General features: G+C 54.3%; 1 protein-coding gene across 2 annotated transcripts; it reads left to right on the forward strand.

The window, feature by feature from the left end:
* Window positions 1-1,084: 1,084 nt before the first annotated feature.
* On the forward strand, window positions 1,085-17,633 carry STK11IP (serine/threonine kinase 11 interacting protein). 2 transcript variants are annotated; one of them, XM_032857313.1, is made up of 25 exons: window positions 1,085-1,186; window positions 1,356-1,441; window positions 3,886-4,091; window positions 4,279-4,353; window positions 4,635-4,730; window positions 5,110-5,217; window positions 5,340-5,411; window positions 6,495-6,621; window positions 6,849-6,952; window positions 7,082-7,177; window positions 7,408-7,449; window positions 7,630-7,776; window positions 7,975-8,059; window positions 8,839-9,162; window positions 9,341-9,534; window positions 10,736-10,852; window positions 10,954-11,128; window positions 13,610-13,840; window positions 13,935-14,038; window positions 15,046-15,143; window positions 15,237-15,415; window positions 15,648-15,729; window positions 15,938-16,008; window positions 16,505-16,752; window positions 17,386-17,633. In XM_032857313.1, the coding sequence occupies exons 2-25, from the start codon at window positions 1,381-1,383 to the stop codon at window positions 17,533-17,535; spliced, it is 3,192 nt and encodes a 1,063-aa protein (XP_032713204.1). In that variant the 5' UTR covers window positions 1,085-1,186; window positions 1,356-1,380; the 3' UTR covers window positions 17,536-17,633. The 2 variants fall into 2 exon arrangements, 1 of the variants encoding a protein (XP_032713204.1); XR_004382645.1 differs by lacking the exon at window positions 17,386-17,633 and adding an exon at window positions 16,118-16,202 and having other exon boundaries at window positions 1,110-1,186; window positions 16,505-16,572.
* The last annotated feature ends 1,111 nt before the right edge of the window (window positions 17,634-18,744 follow it).

The following is an 18,744-nucleotide window of genomic DNA, read 5'->3' on the forward strand; positions in this document are numbered from 1 at the left end:
AGGGACATAAATTGCCATTTCAAATATTTTGGCTGTAGAAAATAAGATCCTTCCAATTTTGCAATTTGAGATAAAGATAACTACATTGGCACTCTAAACTGGCATATGATTCATTTTGATTTCTCTGTAGAAAAGGAACTTATTAAAAAAAACGAAAACTCTCCTTGAAAATCAAATTCTGCTAAAAGACTTTTTTTTTTTTTTGCCTGGTAGAGGGCTTTATTTCACTGGAGGAGTGGGAGGGAGAACCTGGACAGATGGCAGCAGGGAGGATGGGGGCGGGGGTTGACCCTTGGGACAGGGACTGGGTTGGGAAAGGGCTACCACCAGGCCTGCTGGGAAGGAGAAACTACCTTTTTCTTTACCTAATCTAGTTCAGTAGTTGACATCCTTTTTTTGACGGGGAGCCAGGTGAAAGGTACAATGGGAACTTGGAGCCAGGAAACTGGCGGTCTTGACGAAACTGGTTACTAATTGAACGACCTTCGCAGGTAACCCAGCGTCTGTGAAACTGCTTTCTCATTTTCAAACCGGCATTAACAATTCTTAGATTCAGGGGTTATGGAAGGAAACACAAAAAGCAAAGGCCTGGATACACGTGACATATTACCAATCACAGTGTGAGTCTGACACTAGCGAAGGAAAAAGAACAATGAGTTTGGAGGGACATTAGGTAACAGTGTCAGGGTAACTCCAGAGGTGTATCTTGGCAAGCCCCAGTTCTTTCAGCAGACACCAAAAAACTTCACATGGCGAACGCGTTCTCCTTCGTTCGCTTTGGCCGAGTCCTTTCCTCACAGAGAAAACTCCATTTCCCCAAACTGTGCTTCCACGCCCAGTCTGAAAACAAGAAGTCAGGTTTCCCTCCCAGGCCTGGAGGGGCCCTGGAGAGCCAAGCAGGAGACCCACGCTGAGCGAGGCCCACAAATGGGGCAAGGGTGGTGGGGGCAGGGATGGCGGGCGGGAGTCCCTGCCCCAGCCGGCCCGACTGCCGAGGGACCGCCCCGTCCGCACCAATCTGTCCCCGCCTCCGTCGGACACGTAAGCACGACTGAGTCCGTGGCTTCCGGCATCTCCGGCGTGCTTTCCGGTTGTCCCGCCTACCCGACTTCCTTCCGGGGCGGGACTTCCTGGTCATTATTGATAGATGCCGGACTGCAGAGCTGGTGGGAGGAGCACACAGAAGGTCAGTGTAGGTGGCCCGGCCTTACGCTTCTCGAAAGGGTACCTGAGAGGACGCTCTTCCTCGCCTTGTTTCTTACTTCTTTCTCCCCGCGAGTCCTCGGTTTGCGCGGACGTCCTGGGCTTTTGGTACCACAACCCACCTGAGGCTCTTCCGCTTCCTCTTTTCCCAGGCTCCGCCCCCAGCGTCTCGTGGCCATGACGACCGCCCAGCGGGACTCCCTAGTGTGGAGGCTCGCGGGGCTGCTGCGTGATTCCGGTGAGTGGATACACGGTTGATCTGGGGCTGCGGCAAGGTGGGGGTGCGCCCTGCCTTCCAGAGACACTCCTCCCCTTAGAAGTCATAGAGTTACAGCTGTTTAAAGTTACGAGGGTTTTGGCGTCAATTCATTTTTTTTTTTTTTTTTTTTACTCCTCTGAAGTTTATTCTCTGGTGCCCTTGCTTACAGGGTCCTTTGTTTTTGACATTTCAAACCTTAGCCATCCTTCGAGACCCAACTCCAGTACCACTTCCTCAACGCGTTCTCTGATGCTCTAAGAGGAAAGTGATCTTTACTTGGCTGTAAATCTCTGGAGACCTGGGACTGGCATAATCATTGCTCTAGTGGCAAAGCCCTTAGTAGAGTTAAAAGCAGGAGATTTGGAGTCAGATGCACTTGGAATCCCAACTCTTTCAAACGCGGCAAAGTTGTTTAAGTTTTCTGAGCTTCAGTTTTCCACAGCAGGAATATGGCATAACGATTGTACTTAACTCAAACTGTTGTGGGGATTAATCTTAACCCGCGTGAAGGGCTTGGGACAATGTTTGCATACTATGTAAGGGCTGAAAACTGGTAGCTATTGTTACTACAGTTTCTTCTTTCAGTTCCTGGGCTCGGTGGAGCCACGCTGGTTGTTCAATGTGTGGTTGACATTCGTTGTGGTAGAGCAAGCCTTGATTTGAGATCAGACAGAAGTAACAGCTTACTGCCATTTATATAAGCTCAGTTAGTGTTCTTCTCCAAGCCCCAGTTTCCATCTCTTTAAGGGGTGGTCAGTAGTGCCTCTCTTTAGGAGATTCCGATGAAGTTTAAATGAGGTTAAAAAAGTTGTCTGCCACATACCACCTGATTAATGTTAGCCACTTGCCCGCTGTCTGTACTCGCATTGGTGGTGCCTGTGAAATCTCTCTTTAGAGCAGTTTCACCCTCTGACTTGTTTTATTAACTGTGTACATGTTTTATCTCTTCTATACTAGGAGGCTCTTTGAGGGTGAGAAGAGTCTTTGAACCCTGTCTGCGTCTAGCCTTAGTGTCTAATACCTGAACATCTTTCATGTAAGGTTTCAGGATTTATCAGTTTGTTCAGCACAAATCTGACCGGGTGTTCCAGGGTTAGGGATGATGGTGTTTGTGTGTGTGTGTGTGTTTGTGTGTGACTATAAGAGGTAGCAAGAGATTTTAATGGTGCTGGCATAGTTTTGTATCTTGATTGTGATGTTGGTTATAGGAATCCACGCCAATGCCAGACAAGTAGCAGAGAACTATAGGTACAGACTGTTTCAGTTTCCTGACTTTGATATTGTGTCTTATTTACATAAAATGTAAACATTGAGGGAAACTGGATGGAGAATGTAGGGTACCTCTCTGTAATAGTTTTGTAACACGTTTTGACTCTATCCTTGTTTAAAAAAAAAAAAAAAGTTAAAAAAATATTTCTCCGTGTCTACCTCATAGCTATACTTCTTAGGTGCAGTGATTGGTACCAAGGTGATCAAAAGATGTCCTCAAAGATGACAGTCTTATTAGAGAGAGCAGTTTTAACATGGAGATGGTGAATAATGCTTCAGTGCTATATAACAAGTGGTTCTTTTCTCTATGACATGCATTTTGAGATGGTTAGAAAATTTCTGTAAGTGTGCATATTACTTTTGCAATCAGAGAAGTAAAGATGAAACACGTGGGACACTTGGCTGGTTCAGCGGTGAAACACGCAAGTCTTGATCTTGGGGTTGTGGGTTCGAGTCCCACGTTAGGTGCAGAATTTACTAAAAAAAAAAAAAAAAAGTGAAACGCCCAACCAGCTTTTATGTAAAGTGAGTGATTATAGTATAAAAGGACAGCTGTGTCACACACTGAGAAGCCTGTCTAGAGGAGGAAGGTTTCAACCTGGGCAGAGTGGAAGGGAAAGTGTCAGAAAATGAGGAATCTGTAAACCAAGCTGACTGTATTCCCAGCACCTTGAATAGACCAGACTCTCTTGAGCAGATGGTGAAAGAAAATTTGAAAGAGTTGGTTGGCTGTAGCAAACACAAACTCCTGTCATCAGACTGAAGAGTTAGGATTTTTGTGAAGCTGGAGGGGAGCTGTGGAAGACTGTTGAGCAGGGAGGAGAGAGAATGACTCCAGCAGTAGGAGCTCTACAATATGGATTGGAGTGGGTGTATCCCAGGGTCACAGAGTCTCAGAATAAAGGGAAAGACCCCTTTGTTGGGGTGCCTGGGTGGCTCAGTGGGTTAAAGCCTCTGCCTTCGGCTCAGGTCACGGTCCCAGGGTCCTGGGATCGAGCCCCGCATCGGGCTCTCTGCTCGGCAGGGGTCTGTTTCCTCCTCTCTCTCTGCCTGCCTCTCTGCCTACTTGTGATCTCTGTCAAATAAATAAATAAAATCTTAAAAAAAAAAATCCCTTTGTCATGTTCTCCTTATTGTCTGCGCCTTCCCTGCAGGCGACGTGGTCCTGTCCGGCTGTTCCACCCTGAGCTTGTTGACCGCCACCCTGCAACAGCTGAACCATGTATTCGAGCTGCATCTGGGGCCATGGGGCCCTGGCCAGACAGGCTTCGTGGCTCTGCCCTCTCACCCTGCTGACTCCCCTGTCATCCTCCAGCTTCAGTTCCTCTTTGATGTGCTGCAGAAAACTCTTTCCCTTAAGGTCCTGCAGTGGGAACAGTGTAGGGTGTGGGAAGAGCCCAAGAGCTGGGGGGGGGAGGGGCAGGGGCACAAGAAGTCTGCAGGGCCCAGATCAAGAAGGCGTGAGAGCTGTGCGTGGCTGTGTGAGGGTAGAGAGGCCAAGGAAAGGGAGGTGTGTGGCCTCGGTGACATGAGGTTTTTTCTTTTAGCTGGTCCACATCCCTGGTTCTTCCCTCCCTGGGCCCATCAAGATTTTTCCCTTCAAGTCCCTTCGGCAGCTGGAGGTATGGAGTATTGGGGGATGCCGGCATGCAAAGCCCTGTTTGAGACAACGTTTTGGGAATGGGAAGAAGGGTCCCCCTTTGGTGGGTGGGCCATGCCTGAGTGTGTCTACTGCTCTGCAGTAACACCGCATCTTCTCTTTCATTTAACGCTGCCTTCAACCGTGGTTGGCTTTGTCATCTTTTCCCTCCCCGTAAAAGGAGGAAGTGAGGTGAAACCTCTGTCTTTTGTGAAATTCTGTCTGTCTCCCTCCCTCTCTCCTCTCTTTCTCCCTCTCCCTCAGCTCCGAGGTGTCCCTCTTCATTGCCTCCGTGGCCTCTGTGGCATCTACTCCCAGCTAGAGACCCTGATTTGCAGCAGGAGCATCCAGGCCCTGGAGGTAAGGTGGATGAGGGCTGGGCCCAGATTCCCATTCTTAGGGACGTAGAGGACCGCACTCTGCCGTTCCCTCTTCTCTGCAGCCTTCTCTGCTTCCTGCGTCCCTTTGGACAGTGTTCTTGCCCCCTCTTTGGCGCTGCCAGTGTGGTGTGTACCTGTCTGTGTGTTTATGGTCACACTTAACCATCTTATATTCAGTATTCTCGAGTCCATCTCCCAATTTGCCCCACAACAGACTCCTGGGGGCAGGGCCCTGGGCTTGCTTTCAGTCTGTCTCTGCAGGCCAAGTTTTGTATGTAAAGAATGAATGAATGGCTGGAGGACAATGGCTTGGAATGGGGAGGAGAGGATAGTGGAGGTAATGGAGCACTCTATCACAGGAGCTCCTCTCTGCCTGTGGTGGTGACCTGTGCTCTGCCCTGCCTTGGCTGGCTCTGCTGTCTGCCAACTTCAGCTACAATGCACTGACTTCCTTAGACAGCTCCCTGGTGAGTGCCTCAGAGGGAAGGGGGTTTGGGGAAAGACAGAGGAGGCCCTTAGCGGGGAGGGCCAGCTGGCTACCTGGAGGTATCTGATTGTCTGCTGCCCGCCCTCCCCCCACCCGCCCCAGCGTCTCTTGTCAGCTCTGCGCTTCCTGAATCTGAGCCACAATCAAGTCCAGGACTGCGAGGGCTTCCTGATGGTGAGTGTGAGCAGGCTGCTTGGGGCTGGCCCCACCTGGGGCTCTGATTATTCCACTCTGAACCTCTCTCCTGGACCTGGTTTTGCTCCCACCTTACTCCTGTCCCTCACCCTCTCCCAGGTGGGGCTACATCCTGGAAGCCATACTCCTTGGGGACTCAGGCAGGAGCATAAGAGAAGCCAACATTCAAATCTCAACTCCTAATCCTTGTGTGACTTGGGGCAAACTAAACTGGGGCCGTCTTAACTTGTCAAGCAGGAATCCTAGCTAGGAGTAGCTGCTCTTATAGTATTAGAGCAGTCATGGAGATTGTGTCACATTACTTAGCCCAGCATCTAGCTCAGGGAAGGTAGCTTGGGGATGATGGTGAGGAACCTTCTGCCAGGTCTCGCTCTCAGAGACAAGGCTGGACAGCAGTTACTGTGGTGAGAACAGATTTTAGTCACACGCTAGTGCAGTAGTAATAAGGCATCATGGTATGTAATCAGTAGTAAAGCCATTTTAATTTGTAATAAACTTTAGGATGAATGAATCTCAGATTTGATTTGTGCAGAGATTGCTGGATGTTTTAAAGGCAGAGTGAGGGAGTGGGTGTGAGAAGGCAGGGGCTTAAGCAGGTTCTCTCCTTCACGGAACTACTCCGTTTCCTATGGAGTCAAGGAAGTGGAAATTTTATAAAAAGCAGGAAGGGGGTGTTGGTCCATATGAAATCCGTCTGGGTTTGCTAACTGGCGCTTTCCAGAGTTAGCCTCCTACCTTCCCACAGAGGCTGGGAGACAGGGGCTCTGTCTTCAGCTGTTGGCTGGAACAAACTAAATTCTCCTGGAAGCCTGGGTTATTCTAGGAGGGAAAGTAAGGGGCTGGAGTTGTCCTCCCAAGGATATGAGCCTGAGCTATTAGGAACTATTCTAGGATTTGTTTAACTCTGTTGACTTTGGGGGGCTGGAGGATGGGATGAACTCATTTGTGCAGAGAGTATGTAGTCTTTTTAGGCCAAAGTTGAGGCCTACTTGAAAAGAAGGCTTAGAGAAGCCCGGCTCGAGTCTGGTCAAGAAGAAAATCTTTGTCACCATCCCCTCTCAGGACTTGTCTGAGCTCTACCATCTGGACATCTCCTATAACCACCTGCATTTGGTGCCAAGAATGGGACCCTCGGGTGCTGCTCTGGGGACCCTGATACTGCGAGGCAATGAGCTCCGGAGCCTGCAGGGTGAGTGGGTAGTTTGGGGAAGGAGGCGGGGGTGCCAGGGAGTACGAGAGGGTGGGGCGAGTGTGAAGGGGTAGAGGGGCAGTGTGAGACTCAGCCTGGGACCCTCATGCCTCCAGAGCTTCAGGTGGGCCTGTGGGTAGGTCAGAGGTGCCCCAGCTGGTTTTTCTGCTCCACCCTCCATCAGCACTGCCCCCCTCCCATGCCCTTCCTGCTCGCCTCCACCCTAGGCCTGGAGCAGCTGAGGAGCTTGCGGCACCTGGATGTGGCGTACAACCTGCTGGAAGGCCACAGGGAGCTGACGCCTCTGTGGCTGCTGGCTGAGCTCCGCAAGGTGCGTCCCAGGCACTTCCAGGACCTTCCGGGACCCGGGAGCCAGCTTGGGACCTCTCCCTGCCTCCCAGGCTGATTTGGTGAGTGCCCTTCCTCACGGCCCATCTCAGTCTCCTCTTCTGCCCTTCAGCTCTACCTGGAGGGGAACCCTCTGTGGTTCCACCCCGCGCATCGAGTGGCCACTGCCCAGTACTTGTCACCTCGCGCCAGGGACGCTGCGGCCGGCGTGAGCTGTCTTCTCCTGTCCGCTCTGCCTTCCTTGTCCTGCCTGTCCTGCCCCCTGCCCCCTCCTTCACCCCCCCAACCCCAGCCCTGGGGGAGGGGCCACAGCCCGGGACCCCCTGCTTGTTCGGCGGCTCCCTCCCGCTGGTCCCTGTGGGGCAGAGAGGGCCCCCCTGGGTGGGCGGGCAGGTACTCAGCCACCGACTCGGCCCCTTCCCTTTTATCTTTGCCCAGTTCCTTCTTGATGGGAAAGTCTTGTCACTGACCGACTTGCAGGTTAGTGTGCTGGGAGCACTGGGAGTAGGCCATCCAGGACTGATTTGGGAGGACATGACAGGGTGCGAGGGTGGGGGTCTCTCCGGGCAGCTACAGAGTAGGGCCCCTCCCTCAGCTAGCCCGGTGGGGAGGTGCAGCTCCGGCTCCAGCCCTGCTCTCCTTCCTGTTGTCGCTTTCCAGACCTCTACCTCCTCGGGGCTTGGCTCCTCTGCCCCACCTGTGCCCTGGTCAGCGGGGAGTACTGTCGAAACCTCAGGTGGCCCTGACTTGAGTGACAGCATCTCCTCAGGGGGTGTGGTAGCCCAGCATCTGCCCCGGAAGGTTAAGGTAAACAGTGTCCTGGACCCCCTTGTGCCTGGGCTCAGGTCCCTTTTTGGGGGCTCTGGGTTGTGGATGGGCTGGGAATAGAAAGGCCTCATCCTTGCTTGTGGGTGGAGCTTTCTGAGTAAAGTTGGGTATGTGGCCGTAGACAGTGGGGCGGGTGGCCCAGTTCTCCTAGAGCATCCGTCCTGCGTCCGCCTTCAGAGCCGAGTCCGTGTGAGGCGAGCAAGCATCTCGGAACCCAGTGATACCGACCCAGAGCCCCGAACTCTGGACCCCTCCCCGGCTGGTAAGTCAGTGGCGGCCCCAGCTGCCCTTGCCCTAATCTCGTCTTTTTTTTTTTTTAGATTTTATGTATTTGACAGAGAGAGATACAGGAAGAGAGGGAACACAAGCAGGGGGAGTAGGAGAGGGAGAAGCAGGCTTCCTGGTGAGCAGGGAGCTTAATGTGGGGGGCTCAATCCTAGGACCCCAGGATCATGTTCTGAGTGGAAGGCAGACACTTAAGGACTGAGCCACCCAGGCGCCCTGCCCTAGTCTTGTCTTAAAGCTTCTGCCCCAGTCTGCCGGGTAGGAGGGATTCTGTTTGAGCTGGAGCAGAGCGTTGCAGAGGGTCTCTTAGGCTTTCCTCCTTATTTCTAGTTTAAGGAAGAAAGAGACCCTGGGCGGTATTTTCCAAAGTGTTTTTCCAGGAACTCGAATTGTATGGGATGTTGAAAGGTCACTTGCTGAAAAGAGTGCATGGGAAAGGCTGGGCTGACCAGAGTTAGTAGGCATCCTCTCTGCAGGATATCTCAGGACCTCCAGCACACTCTCGTGTGTCTCGAGTCTCCCCAGCAGCATATGCTGCATGCTTCTGACTTGCTCATGAGCACGGGGCTCCAGAGGACACGCTTTGGGATGTGCTGCTGAGGGGAAGCCTTGAGCCTCCCTCTGATCCCCAGCCCCCATCACCTCACATGCCCTCTGACTTCACCCCAAGGAGCAGTTGCAGAAGAGGCTGGGGTCGTTGGGGGGTCGTGGTGAGGGTGCAGGCTCGCTAAGCGGTGCACCCCCCCACCGGCCCAGGGCGGTTTGTGCAGCAGCATCGGGAACTCGAACTCATGAATAGCTTCCGGGAACGGTTTGGCTGTGACTGGCTGCAGTATAGGAATCACCTGGAGACCTCCAGTACCCCCGTTCTGGCTACCCCCAGCACCCCTGCCCTCAGCACACTGCCCCTGAGCCCAGGGTCTGTGCCTGGCCCTCCGCCCCCAGAGAAGGAGTCACCGCAGGGAATGGCAGAGGTCAGGCTCCTGCAGGAGCCCCAGGAGGAAGAGGAGGTGGAGGAGCAGGGAAAAGAGGAAGAAGGAGAGGAGGAAGAAGAGGAGCAGGAGGAGGGCGAAGTGGAAGGTAAGCAGTGAGCGCTCATTCAGCACCAGGGGCAGGTGCTGGTGGGTGTGTCTGGGAGAGCTGGGCAAACTCAGACTTGGGGCGGCTGATCCCTTCTGGATGGAGGGCCACCCCACGGAGGGCGGAGTCAGGGATACCCCTCCCTTCTTACAGGGTTGTTCTCCTGGTCTCTCCTCAGCCGAACTGTGTCGCCCCATGTTGGTGTGTCCCCTGGAGGGGCCCCAGGGCGTGCGCGGTAGGGAGTGCTTTCTCCGGGTCACTTCCGGCCACCTGTTTGAGGTGGAGCTCCAAGCCGCCCGGACCCTGGCTCGGCTGGAGCTCCAGAGCCTAGAGGCAGCCGAGGTGGAGCCCGAGAGCGAGGCAGCACTTGAGGTGAGTGCCAGCGCTGGGGGTCCTGGAAGCGGGGCTGGAGTTGTCGCTGGAGCCCCCTTGACAGACGGCTGTTGGGTGCCGCGCACTGGGTTGTGAGTTTCCCATAGTCTCTGGCTGGCACTTGGAGCAGAGCAGGGTTGCTGCGGGGGGCGAAGGCGAGGTCCCAGACAGTTTGGAAGGCTGGGCTGAGGAGCGGGGCTGCTGAGCTAGTGTGGGTGTGAGCAAGAGCGTTTCCGAGGCATCCAGAGCTGCGGTTTCCAGATCTCTCTCATCTCCTCCCTCCCCCTTTTTTTTTTTTTTTAACTCTTTTTTTTCTTCTCTTCTTTTTTTTTTTTTTTTTTTTTAGTTTTTATTGTGTTATGTTAGTCACCATACAGTACCTCATTGGTTTTTGACGCAGTGTTCCAGGGTTCATTGTTTATGCACCACACCCAGGGCTCCATGCAATCCGTGGCCTCCTTCATACCTGCCACCAGGCTCACCCAGCGCCCCCGCCCCCAAAACCCTCGGTTTGTTTCTCAGAGTCCACAGTCTGTCTTGGTTCATCTCCCCCTCTGATTTCCCCCAATTCACTTTTCCTTTCCTTCTTCCAGTGTCCTCCGTGTTATTCCTTATGCTCCACAAGTAAGCGAAACCATATGATAATTGACTCTCTCTGCTTGACTTATTTCACTCAGCATAATCTCTTCCAATCCCGTCCATGTTGCTACAAAAGTTGGGTATTCATCCTTTCTGACGGCTGCGTAATAGTTCATTGTATATATGGACCATATCTTCTTTATCCATTCATCTGTTGAACGGCATCTCAGCTCTTTCCACAGTTTGGCCATTGTCAACATTTCTGCTGTGAACACTGGGGTGCATATGGCCCTTCTTTTCACTACATCTGTATTTTTGGGGTAAATGCCCAGTAGTGCAATTGCTGGGTCATAGGGTAACTCTATTTTTAATTTTTTGAGGAATCTCCCCACTGTTTTCCAAAGTGGCTACACCAACTTGCATTCCCACCGACAGTGTAAGAGTTTCCCTTTCTCCACATCCTCTCCAACATTTGTTTTTTCCTGCCTTGTTAATTTTTGCCATTCTAACTGGTGTAAGGTGGTATCTCAACGTGGTTTTGATTTCAATTTCCCCGATGGCTAGTGATGAACATTTTTTCCCTCCCTCCTTTTTTCTACCTGGTTCCCCACTTTGTGCACAGGGCTCAGATCCGCTCCCCAGGGCCCCTGTCCTTGTTCTGCGTTTCTCCTACATTTGCCGTGACCGGCAGCTGCGCCGCTATGTGGTGCTAGAGCCCGATGCCCATGCAGCTCTCCAGGTAACGGGGCCTGGAGTGAGGCTCAGGAGACTGGGGGTGGCCTGAAAGGCAGAGGGCCAGTGTCCACTGCTCACAGCTGCTTCTGGCCCACCCTGTTTCAGGAGCTTCTTGCTGTGCTGACCCCAGCAGCCACCACGGCTCAGCGTGAGCTTGGGGAAGTGAGAGACCTGCTGGGGGACAGACTCCAGTGTCTACGCTGTGGCCATGAGTTCAAGCCAGAGGAGCCCAGGTTGTTAGACAGTGAGGAAGGCTGGAGGCCTCTGGTCCAAAAGACAGGTACACATCTTGCCCTTGACCTTCCTGCCCATGGGACTCCCACCATTTCAGAGATGTTGGCTTTGAGGGAGGGAATATAAAACGGGAACCCAGGGAAGGAAGAAGTGGGGACCAACTCTTCTGTCTGGAAGGAAAATAAAACTGTCTGGTACATTTAAAAAAAAAATGACAAGGAGCAAAAGAAGAAATTAGATCCTCTTTTTTTTTCTCTTTAAAAGTCAGGAAATACAATCTCTGTAATTCTTGAAACATACTCATTATTTTTTCATAACTTGCAGGCTTTTTCTGCTTTTTTGGCTAATATTTGGAAACTCCATAAAAGCTGCTTAACCCTCACTGCAGTACTGGGTGTAGTGCTGTCCTCTGAGCATGTTTGGCTGTTGAGTAAGGTGCTTTGTGAGTTGGCTGAGGTTGTCCTGCCTTGACTGACCTTGTGAGCTACTTGAGATCAAGTGGTACCTCATGGGATCTCTTCACACCCTGTTCTGTATTTTTTCCACTGCAGATCAGTCAGAATTTTTTTTTACAGATTTTAAAAAACCTTAAATTTTTTTTTTCTTTAAGGACTTTAAAAGGAAAAGAGATATCCTTGATAGCATTTGTGTTGAAATGCATGACTTTTTAAAAAATATGTATCTATCAATCAATCGATCCATAGATAGATACTGAGAGGGGGAGAGAGAGCATAAGCAGGGGGAGCGGCAGGCAGAGGGAGAGGGAGAAGCAGGCTCTCCGCCAAGTAGGGAGCCCGATGCAGGACCAATCCCAGGACCCTGGGATCATGACCTGAGCCGAAGGCAGATGTTTAACCGACTGAGCCACCCAGGCGCCCCGAAATGCATGACTTTTATTAGCCACTTTGTCTTCCTTGCAGCAGCTGGAACAGGAGTTTAAAATTTATTAAGAAAATGGACCCTTCACTGTCCCCCACCCTGAACCTCCCCAGAGGTCCAGAAACACAATGTGTGCAGTGGAAACAGCCCCATCCTCTTTGAGACCTTTTTGTACTATGCAGGGTTGTATGGCCCCTGGGGTCCCTTCAGTGGGTCATTATTATTGGACATTGCTGTATGCTATGTTCTCCTTTTATTTGAGCCTTGGTTACCTTATCTGGAGCAAGAAGAGCGTGAACTCACCCTCTGTGCTGTTAGATTTAAATGTCACAGGAAGACACCAGGCACAGTGTCTGGCACAAACCAGAGGTTCCGTGTAAATGGCAGCTGCTGCTGCTCCAGCCTCAGCGGCATGGTCTTGGACAGGGCGTGTCAGGATTCTTGTTGTTTTATCTTAAGAGAGAGAGAGAACACAAGCAGGGGGAGCGGCAGACAGAGGGGGAAGCCGCATCCCTGCTGACTCGGTCCCAGGACAGTGGAATCGTGACCTGAGCTGCAGGCAGATGGTTAGCCGCCCAGGCACCCAATTCTTTTTTTTTTTTTTTTTTTTTTTTTTTAAGAGTTTACTTATTTGAGAGAGTGCAGCGGGCTCATGAGTGGGAAAAGGAGCAGAGGGAGAGGGACAGCTAGACTCCCTGCTGAGCGTGGAGCCTGGCAAGGGCCTCATCCCAGGACCCTGGGTTCATGACCTGAGTTGAAGGCAGAGGCGTAAACACTGAGCCTCCTACGCACCTCAAGGGAGTTTTGATTCCGCTGTCAAAGGGTCCAGCATATGCCCACGACAGCTGCTCAGAGAATGTTTCCTCTCTCACTGCTGATCTCGGACCTGGATTCTTTTTTTTCCTTCCTTAATTTTATTTATTTATTTGACAGACAGAGATCACAAGCAGGCAGAGAGGCAGGCAGAGAGAGAAGAGGAAGCAGGCTCCCCGCTGATCAGAGAGCCCGATGCGGGGCTCGATCCCAGGACCCTGGGATCATGACCTGAGCCAACGGCAGAGGCTTAACCCACTGAGCCACCCAGGCTCCCCCCTGACCTGCATTCTTTACCTGATCCCATCACCCATCCTGACGACCCTATAGGACAGGCACTGTCTGCGCTCCCTATTATAGAGGAGGAACCAGGCTCAGAGAGCTTAGGTGACTTGGGATTGCTTAGATGACAGCCGTTAGATGATGGAGCCTGGAATTGGACCCATACCTGGCACTCTGCCTTCCTGATCTGTTGATTTGGGGCTTTTAGACGAGGCTGGTAGAGCTTCAGAGCACATGATAGCCTGAGGCCGTGGAAGGGGCTGGAGCAGGGTCTGACTGAGTTTGGTTCTCTCTGGGAAAGCCTAAAATAAGAAGGTGGGGTATAGTTTGAGGTGACTGTGGGCCCTGGGTCTCCTCCTCCCTCACTGGGATGGAGAGCAATTGGTGAACTGGCCTACCCAGGAAGTGGAGGGGGCCTGTTGGGAATGGTGGGGAGCCTAGGAAACTGGGGATGTCGGCCAAGGTGAGTCCAAGAGGGGGTGGGAAGCATGACAGAGTGGGGGATTGTGGTGCTGTGTGTGGGGCTTCACAGGGACTGTGCTCATCCTTCCAGAATCTCCTGCCGTGTGTCCAAACTGTGGTAGTGATCATGTGGTTCTCCTGGCTCGGTCCCTGGGAACCACTGACAGGGAGCACAGACAGGACGAACGATCGCCAGCTACCTTGCAAATGGCCAGCCCTGTCTGTGACCCTCCTGACCACAGTGACCACAGCAGCAGGGTTGATGGGACCCCGTCGCAGGCGCTAGTCTCCCGAGAGCGCCACAGTTGGAGCCTCAGTCCCCGTGAGTAGTGGGGAAACAGGACCAAGGTGGTTTAGGGAGGCAGGAGAGCACGGAGGTAGCCTGGGCAGGCTAATGGCCCCCTGCTCGCCCCCAGCCCCTGAGCGCCATGGCCTCCGCTCTGTGGACCACCGACTCCGGCTCTTCCTGGATGTTGAGGTGTTCGCCGATGCCCAGGAGGAGTTCCAGTGCTGCCTCAAGGTCTGTGCCAGCCCAGCGCTGCCCTGCGGTTCTCACTGGCCAGAGTGCCTGCTGTGTCCCCCACAGCCGACGGTGTGTGCACAGGGGCTCTGAAAGCTCCGGGTCAGGTGCCCAGTTTCAGCTCCTGCGGTCACTCGCAGTGTGGCTGTGGACACGGTCCTGGACAGTGACCTGTCGTTGGCACTCTGCTTCGGGGATGGCGATGCCTACCTCATAGAGTGTGCTAGCATCAGTGAGCGCCCGGGTCTGGAAGCTGCCCAGCCCACCAACTGACTCACGTGGGGCCTTCTGTCACTACTACAAGTACACGGTGTTATCAGTCCCTTTGCGAGCACCTGGCATTGGCAAGACACTAGGGTTTAGAGTAAAGTAGTCTTGCCATCTGTCTTATATTTTGGTGGAGAAACCCGATGATCATAAGCTAGGAAAGTGCTAGAATCAGGCTGAGGCATCGGATTCAGCTGGAGTGATGGGGCCTCCGCTTCTCGGGGAGCCAATCTAAGATCTAATCCAGGTCTTGAAGGATGAGTTCTCAGGGGATGGGGGGTGATGTGGGGAAAGGAAGCAGCACCTGTGTCAGGGTCCTAAAGGAGGGGCAGCTAGTGGGGACAAATTGTTGCCTTTGGGGTGGCAGGGGGTGGGGCTGGGAGGGGGCAGGGACCCTGAGTGGCAGGCAGGGGTCTGTTCCCGGGTAGCCTCAAGTTTCTGCCAGGGAGCTTGGACTTGATCCCAAGGGCCGCAGGAGCCCCGGAGGCAGTGGAGCAGCCATTGGTTTTGTTCTACCAGAGTCCTGCCAGGAGTCTGGCTGAGTGTGGAGGGCAGGTCAGAGGGGGTGCGATGCCAGGCAGGGAAACCCCTTGAGCCCGCCTGTAGGCCAGGGCACAGGGGGGTGGCGGGTGAGGCTAGATGTGTGAGTAGTGGGGAGCGTCGGCCGTAGTGACTCTGTGCTCAGCCTGGCAGCTGCCTCCCTTGTCCCCTCTTTCTCATTGCCTTCCTCTTCCCCTTAGGTGCCACTGGTGTTGGCAGGCCACGCTGGGGAGTCTGTGTGTCTTGTGGTGGTGTCTGACCTCAGGCTTTATGTGTTGAAGGTGACTGGGGAGATATGGTGAGCAAGGAGGCCGCCAGGGACGGGGCAGGGCTCCTGCTGGGTGTCCCGCCACTCACTCTTTGCCACTGCTCTGGCCCTCCCTCCCTACAGCGGGCCTCCAGCTAGCTGGCTGCAGCCAGTCCTGGCCATTCCCCTGCACGACCTGAGCGGCATCGAGCTGGGGCTGGCAGGACAGAGTCTGCGGCTGGAGTGGGCTGCTGGGGCAGGCAGCTGTGTCCTGCTGCCCCGAGATGCCAAGTGTTGCCGGGCCTTTCTAGATGAACTCACCGGTGAGAGAGGAAGGAGAGAGGGAAGAGAGTGGTGGGGAGGGCGAGTGGGGGCCGAGGGGTCACAGCTGCCCATGTTTCAAGGCCACGGTGGAGATGGACAGGTAGCGGGACTCATCCCCTATAGAGTTTTCTGGAATCTAGAAGTTGAAATTAGGAAGGTCTTGAGAGGTGGAGAGGTTGGGATGGAAGAGCTGGAGTCTGAGGTTCCCTGTCCCTGGCTGGCTCCGTCCAGGTGTCTTACAGGCTCTGCCCCCTAGCTGGAGGAGCAGTGTCCATGCCACGGAGGAGGAGGTGACCCCGAAGCACCGCCTCTGGTGAGTGGATAGGAGATTGAGGCCGCGGTTGGTGCCTAGACAGCCGCTCCAGGAGCCAGGGCCCCCTCCACAAGCACCCACTAGGGTTGGGCCCTGAGCCTCTGGGCCAGCCTGTGGTCATGCTCACACCTCCTGACCCCGCCTGGGTTCGTCCTCCCTGCTTCTCTCAGTATTTCCTACCCCTGGGCTGACCACTCCTTCCTCTCAGGCCGTTGCTGGAGAGAGACCCTTCCTCGGAGCCTCCCCTGTTCTTCTACCTTCGGGTGTTCCTGGTGGAAGGTGAGGCTTCTGTCTTCTGTCTTGCCTCAGGCCCCTGGATAGGCGCCCGCATTGTGCCTCTGTGCCCTTGTAGCATTTTCAGTTTCTGGAATCGGGACTTCTTTCACAGGCACACCCAAATGACAGCCTCGGTCTTCTGGCCTCTCTGAGTGGGGTGACAGGTTTCCTGAGCCCTCAGAGACCTTTGCTTAGAGGTTAGGCTTTCTTTGAGGTGGAGCAGATGGGCTGGATCTGCTCATCCTGTCAGAGGAGAGCACGGATTTTCTCGGCGGGCTGGGTGTGGGGCAGGTTCCTTCTTCCTTTGGCCTCAGGGGTTTTGGAGTCTAGAGATGCCAGGAGTTGGAAAAAAAGGAGAGCTGGCCTCCAGGGGCTGCTCCGTGAGCACCTTGGCATGATGTGGTTCATCCCTCTCGAGTGGAACCAGGAGGCCGCCCTGGGGATCTGGGCTCCTCTGTGGCTTTCCACTCTGGGTCTCACCCTGTCTCTTTCCCTCCAGGCCCTGCCACCTGCCCTGTGTCCCTGTTGATGACTCTGTCCACCCTGTACCTGTTAGAGGAAGACCTTGCAGGCTCTCCGGCGGGGCCCGCTCTTCCAGCAGCATCTGGTGAAGCCTCTGAGACTTCCCTGCCTTCGGGGCCAGGCCCCTCTGTGTGTGTCAGGGAGCAGTGGCCCCTCAGCAGCTTGAGCTCCGTGCTGCTCTATCGCAGCGCCCCAGGGGACCTGCGGCTGGTCTTCTACGATGAGGTGTGTGCGTGCACATGAGAGAGGGAGAGGGAGAGGCGGGGGCTGGGGTGGAATTGCGATGGGCAGTTGTGGTGGAGGGCACACTAAGAAGTGGGGTGAGGAGCTGGGGGGCTCGCTGGGTTTGGAGGAGCAGCAGGCAGAGAGGGCAGCTGCTGTGGGCAGTGGAAGCCCGAGGACCTGGAGCCCAGCTTGTGTCAGCGGGAGGCCTTCAGTAACGCACCAGCTGCTGCTTGGCGTTCGCGTGTGAAGGGGCCCCAGGTGCCGGCTCTTTGCTCTTCCCAGACTCTGTGGGACGAGGTTCTGTCGTTAGGCCTGTTACAGATGGGGAAACTGAGGCTTGGGGGCATTAACCAGTTTGCCTGGGTCACAAGTGGTTGATGCAGGAATCGAACTCCAACCAGTTTCTTGGAGTTGAGTCCAGACCTTACGTTCTGGAAAACAGGGTGAGTTAAAGAAACAAGACCGTACACATGGAAGCCTCTGTGTGGGGGCCTTCAGTAAGTGTTCTGCTTAAAAAGCTCGAAGTCTGGGTCTTCTGTGGAAGACACAGGCCTGGAGCAGGAGGCAGGCCTTGGGGCAGGGAGGGGCAGCAGATCCTCCACGAGTCTCCCCTCACTATCACTTGCTCTCCAGGTGTCCCGGCTGGAGAGTTTTTGGGCCCTTCGTGTTGTGTGTCCAGAGCAGCTGACGGCCCTGCTGGCCTGGATCCGGGAGCCCTGGGAGGAGCTGTTTTCCATCGGACTCCGGACAGTGACCCAAGAGACTCTGGATCTTGATCGGTGAGGCTTCCCTGCTGAGCCCGCCCCGGCCTCGGAGCCATGGCCGCCGAAGCTCTCTGTCCCGAGTCTGGCTGCCAACTTCTGCAGCCGTGGGCGCTCATCAGCGAGGCCCCAGACGGCCCACGGTGCAAGACGCGGTGAGAGAAGTCGCCTGGCCTGGTCTAGCCCAAGGAGACAGGCTACATGGACAGTAGGAATGTTTCTCCTGCACTTTTTCTCAGGTATCAATAAAATGGTTTCCCTTCCAGATGCCACGGGTGTGTTTCGTGTGTCACTCAGGCGGTCTGCTCTTCTCCGCTTCTCACAGAAACCGCCCCGCCCACAGCTCTCCCTCAGTGGATAGCCCAAGCCTTGTCAGTCCCGCGAGCCCGCATCTCCAGACCCCCTCTACCCCAGGCGATGGGAGCAAGTGGGATCCCTGAACCATGGGCACCAGGCCTCAGCCAGCCATGCCTGTTAAGGGGACCTGACGTGGGAATCACTGCGGAATAAACGGCTGGGCCAGCTGGGTTCTCGCTTTCTCATTCCAGTGGGGCTCTAATGAGGATCTCCGCCACTGGCAGTGGGCACTCAGTATGGGGGGGTGTCTGGGGAGTAGGTGTGTGGACTTTGGGCTGTGGAGGGAGTAGTCGCCTCCTCTCAGCCCTGCCTCGTGCATCCCAGAGGCCTGGTCGGGTGGACCGCATGCTGTCACCTCTGTCCCTGCTGCCACAGTGATCCATTCAGGGGTGCTCACGTGACTCAGTTTGGTTGCTGGAGCACCCGAGAGAGGTATACTTTCCCTGTGAGGGGTGCTGAGAGGGTGAGCCCAGAGCTGCCGGCCTTGGGAGGGGTTGGGGCGGGGAGAGCTTTTCCTGAGAGCGGAGCCGTGCAGAGAGAGGCAGAGCCGAGAGATCAGGGGCACACAGGCCAGGTCCTGGAGGTGTCTTTGGAGTTCTTGGATCCAGCTGTGCCTGCAGGCAGGCGCCCCTGGGACTTCAGGTCATGTGAACTAAAGGAGACCCCCTCCTGTTTCTTTTCCTTCTCCCTCTCTCTTTTGTTGGCCTAGGCTAATTGAATCAAATAATGCGCCACGGAAAGGGTCCTAACTGCATAAATCCCCACTTTGACGTGAGCTGATCTGACTTGGGATTTGATTTTTGCTCCTGAAAATGAATGTGGCTGGAGTGGTGCCTGCATGTTTGTGTAGAGAGGCCTTGGGAGGAAGGCTTGG

The sequence above is a fragment of the Lontra canadensis genome, unplaced genomic scaffold (assembly GCF_010015895.1).
Source record: "Lontra canadensis isolate GAN:19392208 unplaced genomic scaffold, GSC_riverotter_1.0 scaffold13, whole genome shotgun sequence".
In the NCBI taxonomy this organism is placed as follows: domain Eukaryota; kingdom Metazoa; phylum Chordata; class Mammalia; order Carnivora; family Mustelidae; genus Lontra; species Lontra canadensis.

What these genes read in the sequence shown, in the direction of transcription:
- STK11IP (XM_032857313.1), top strand. Translation starts at nt 1,381, where the DNA reads ATGACGACCGCCCAGCGGGACTCCCTAGTGTGGAGGCTCGCGGGGCTG. An exon ending in TCTGGACCCCTCCCCGGCTG is followed by an intron (nt 8,060 to 8,838) that starts GTAAGTCAGTGG and finishes CCACCGGCCCAG; the next exon opens with GGCGGTTTGTGCAGCAGCAT. An exon ending in CTTTCTAGATGAACTCACCG is followed by an intron (nt 15,416 to 15,647) that starts GTGAGAGAGGAA and finishes GGCTCCGTCCAG; the next exon opens with GTGTCTTACAGGCTCTGCCC.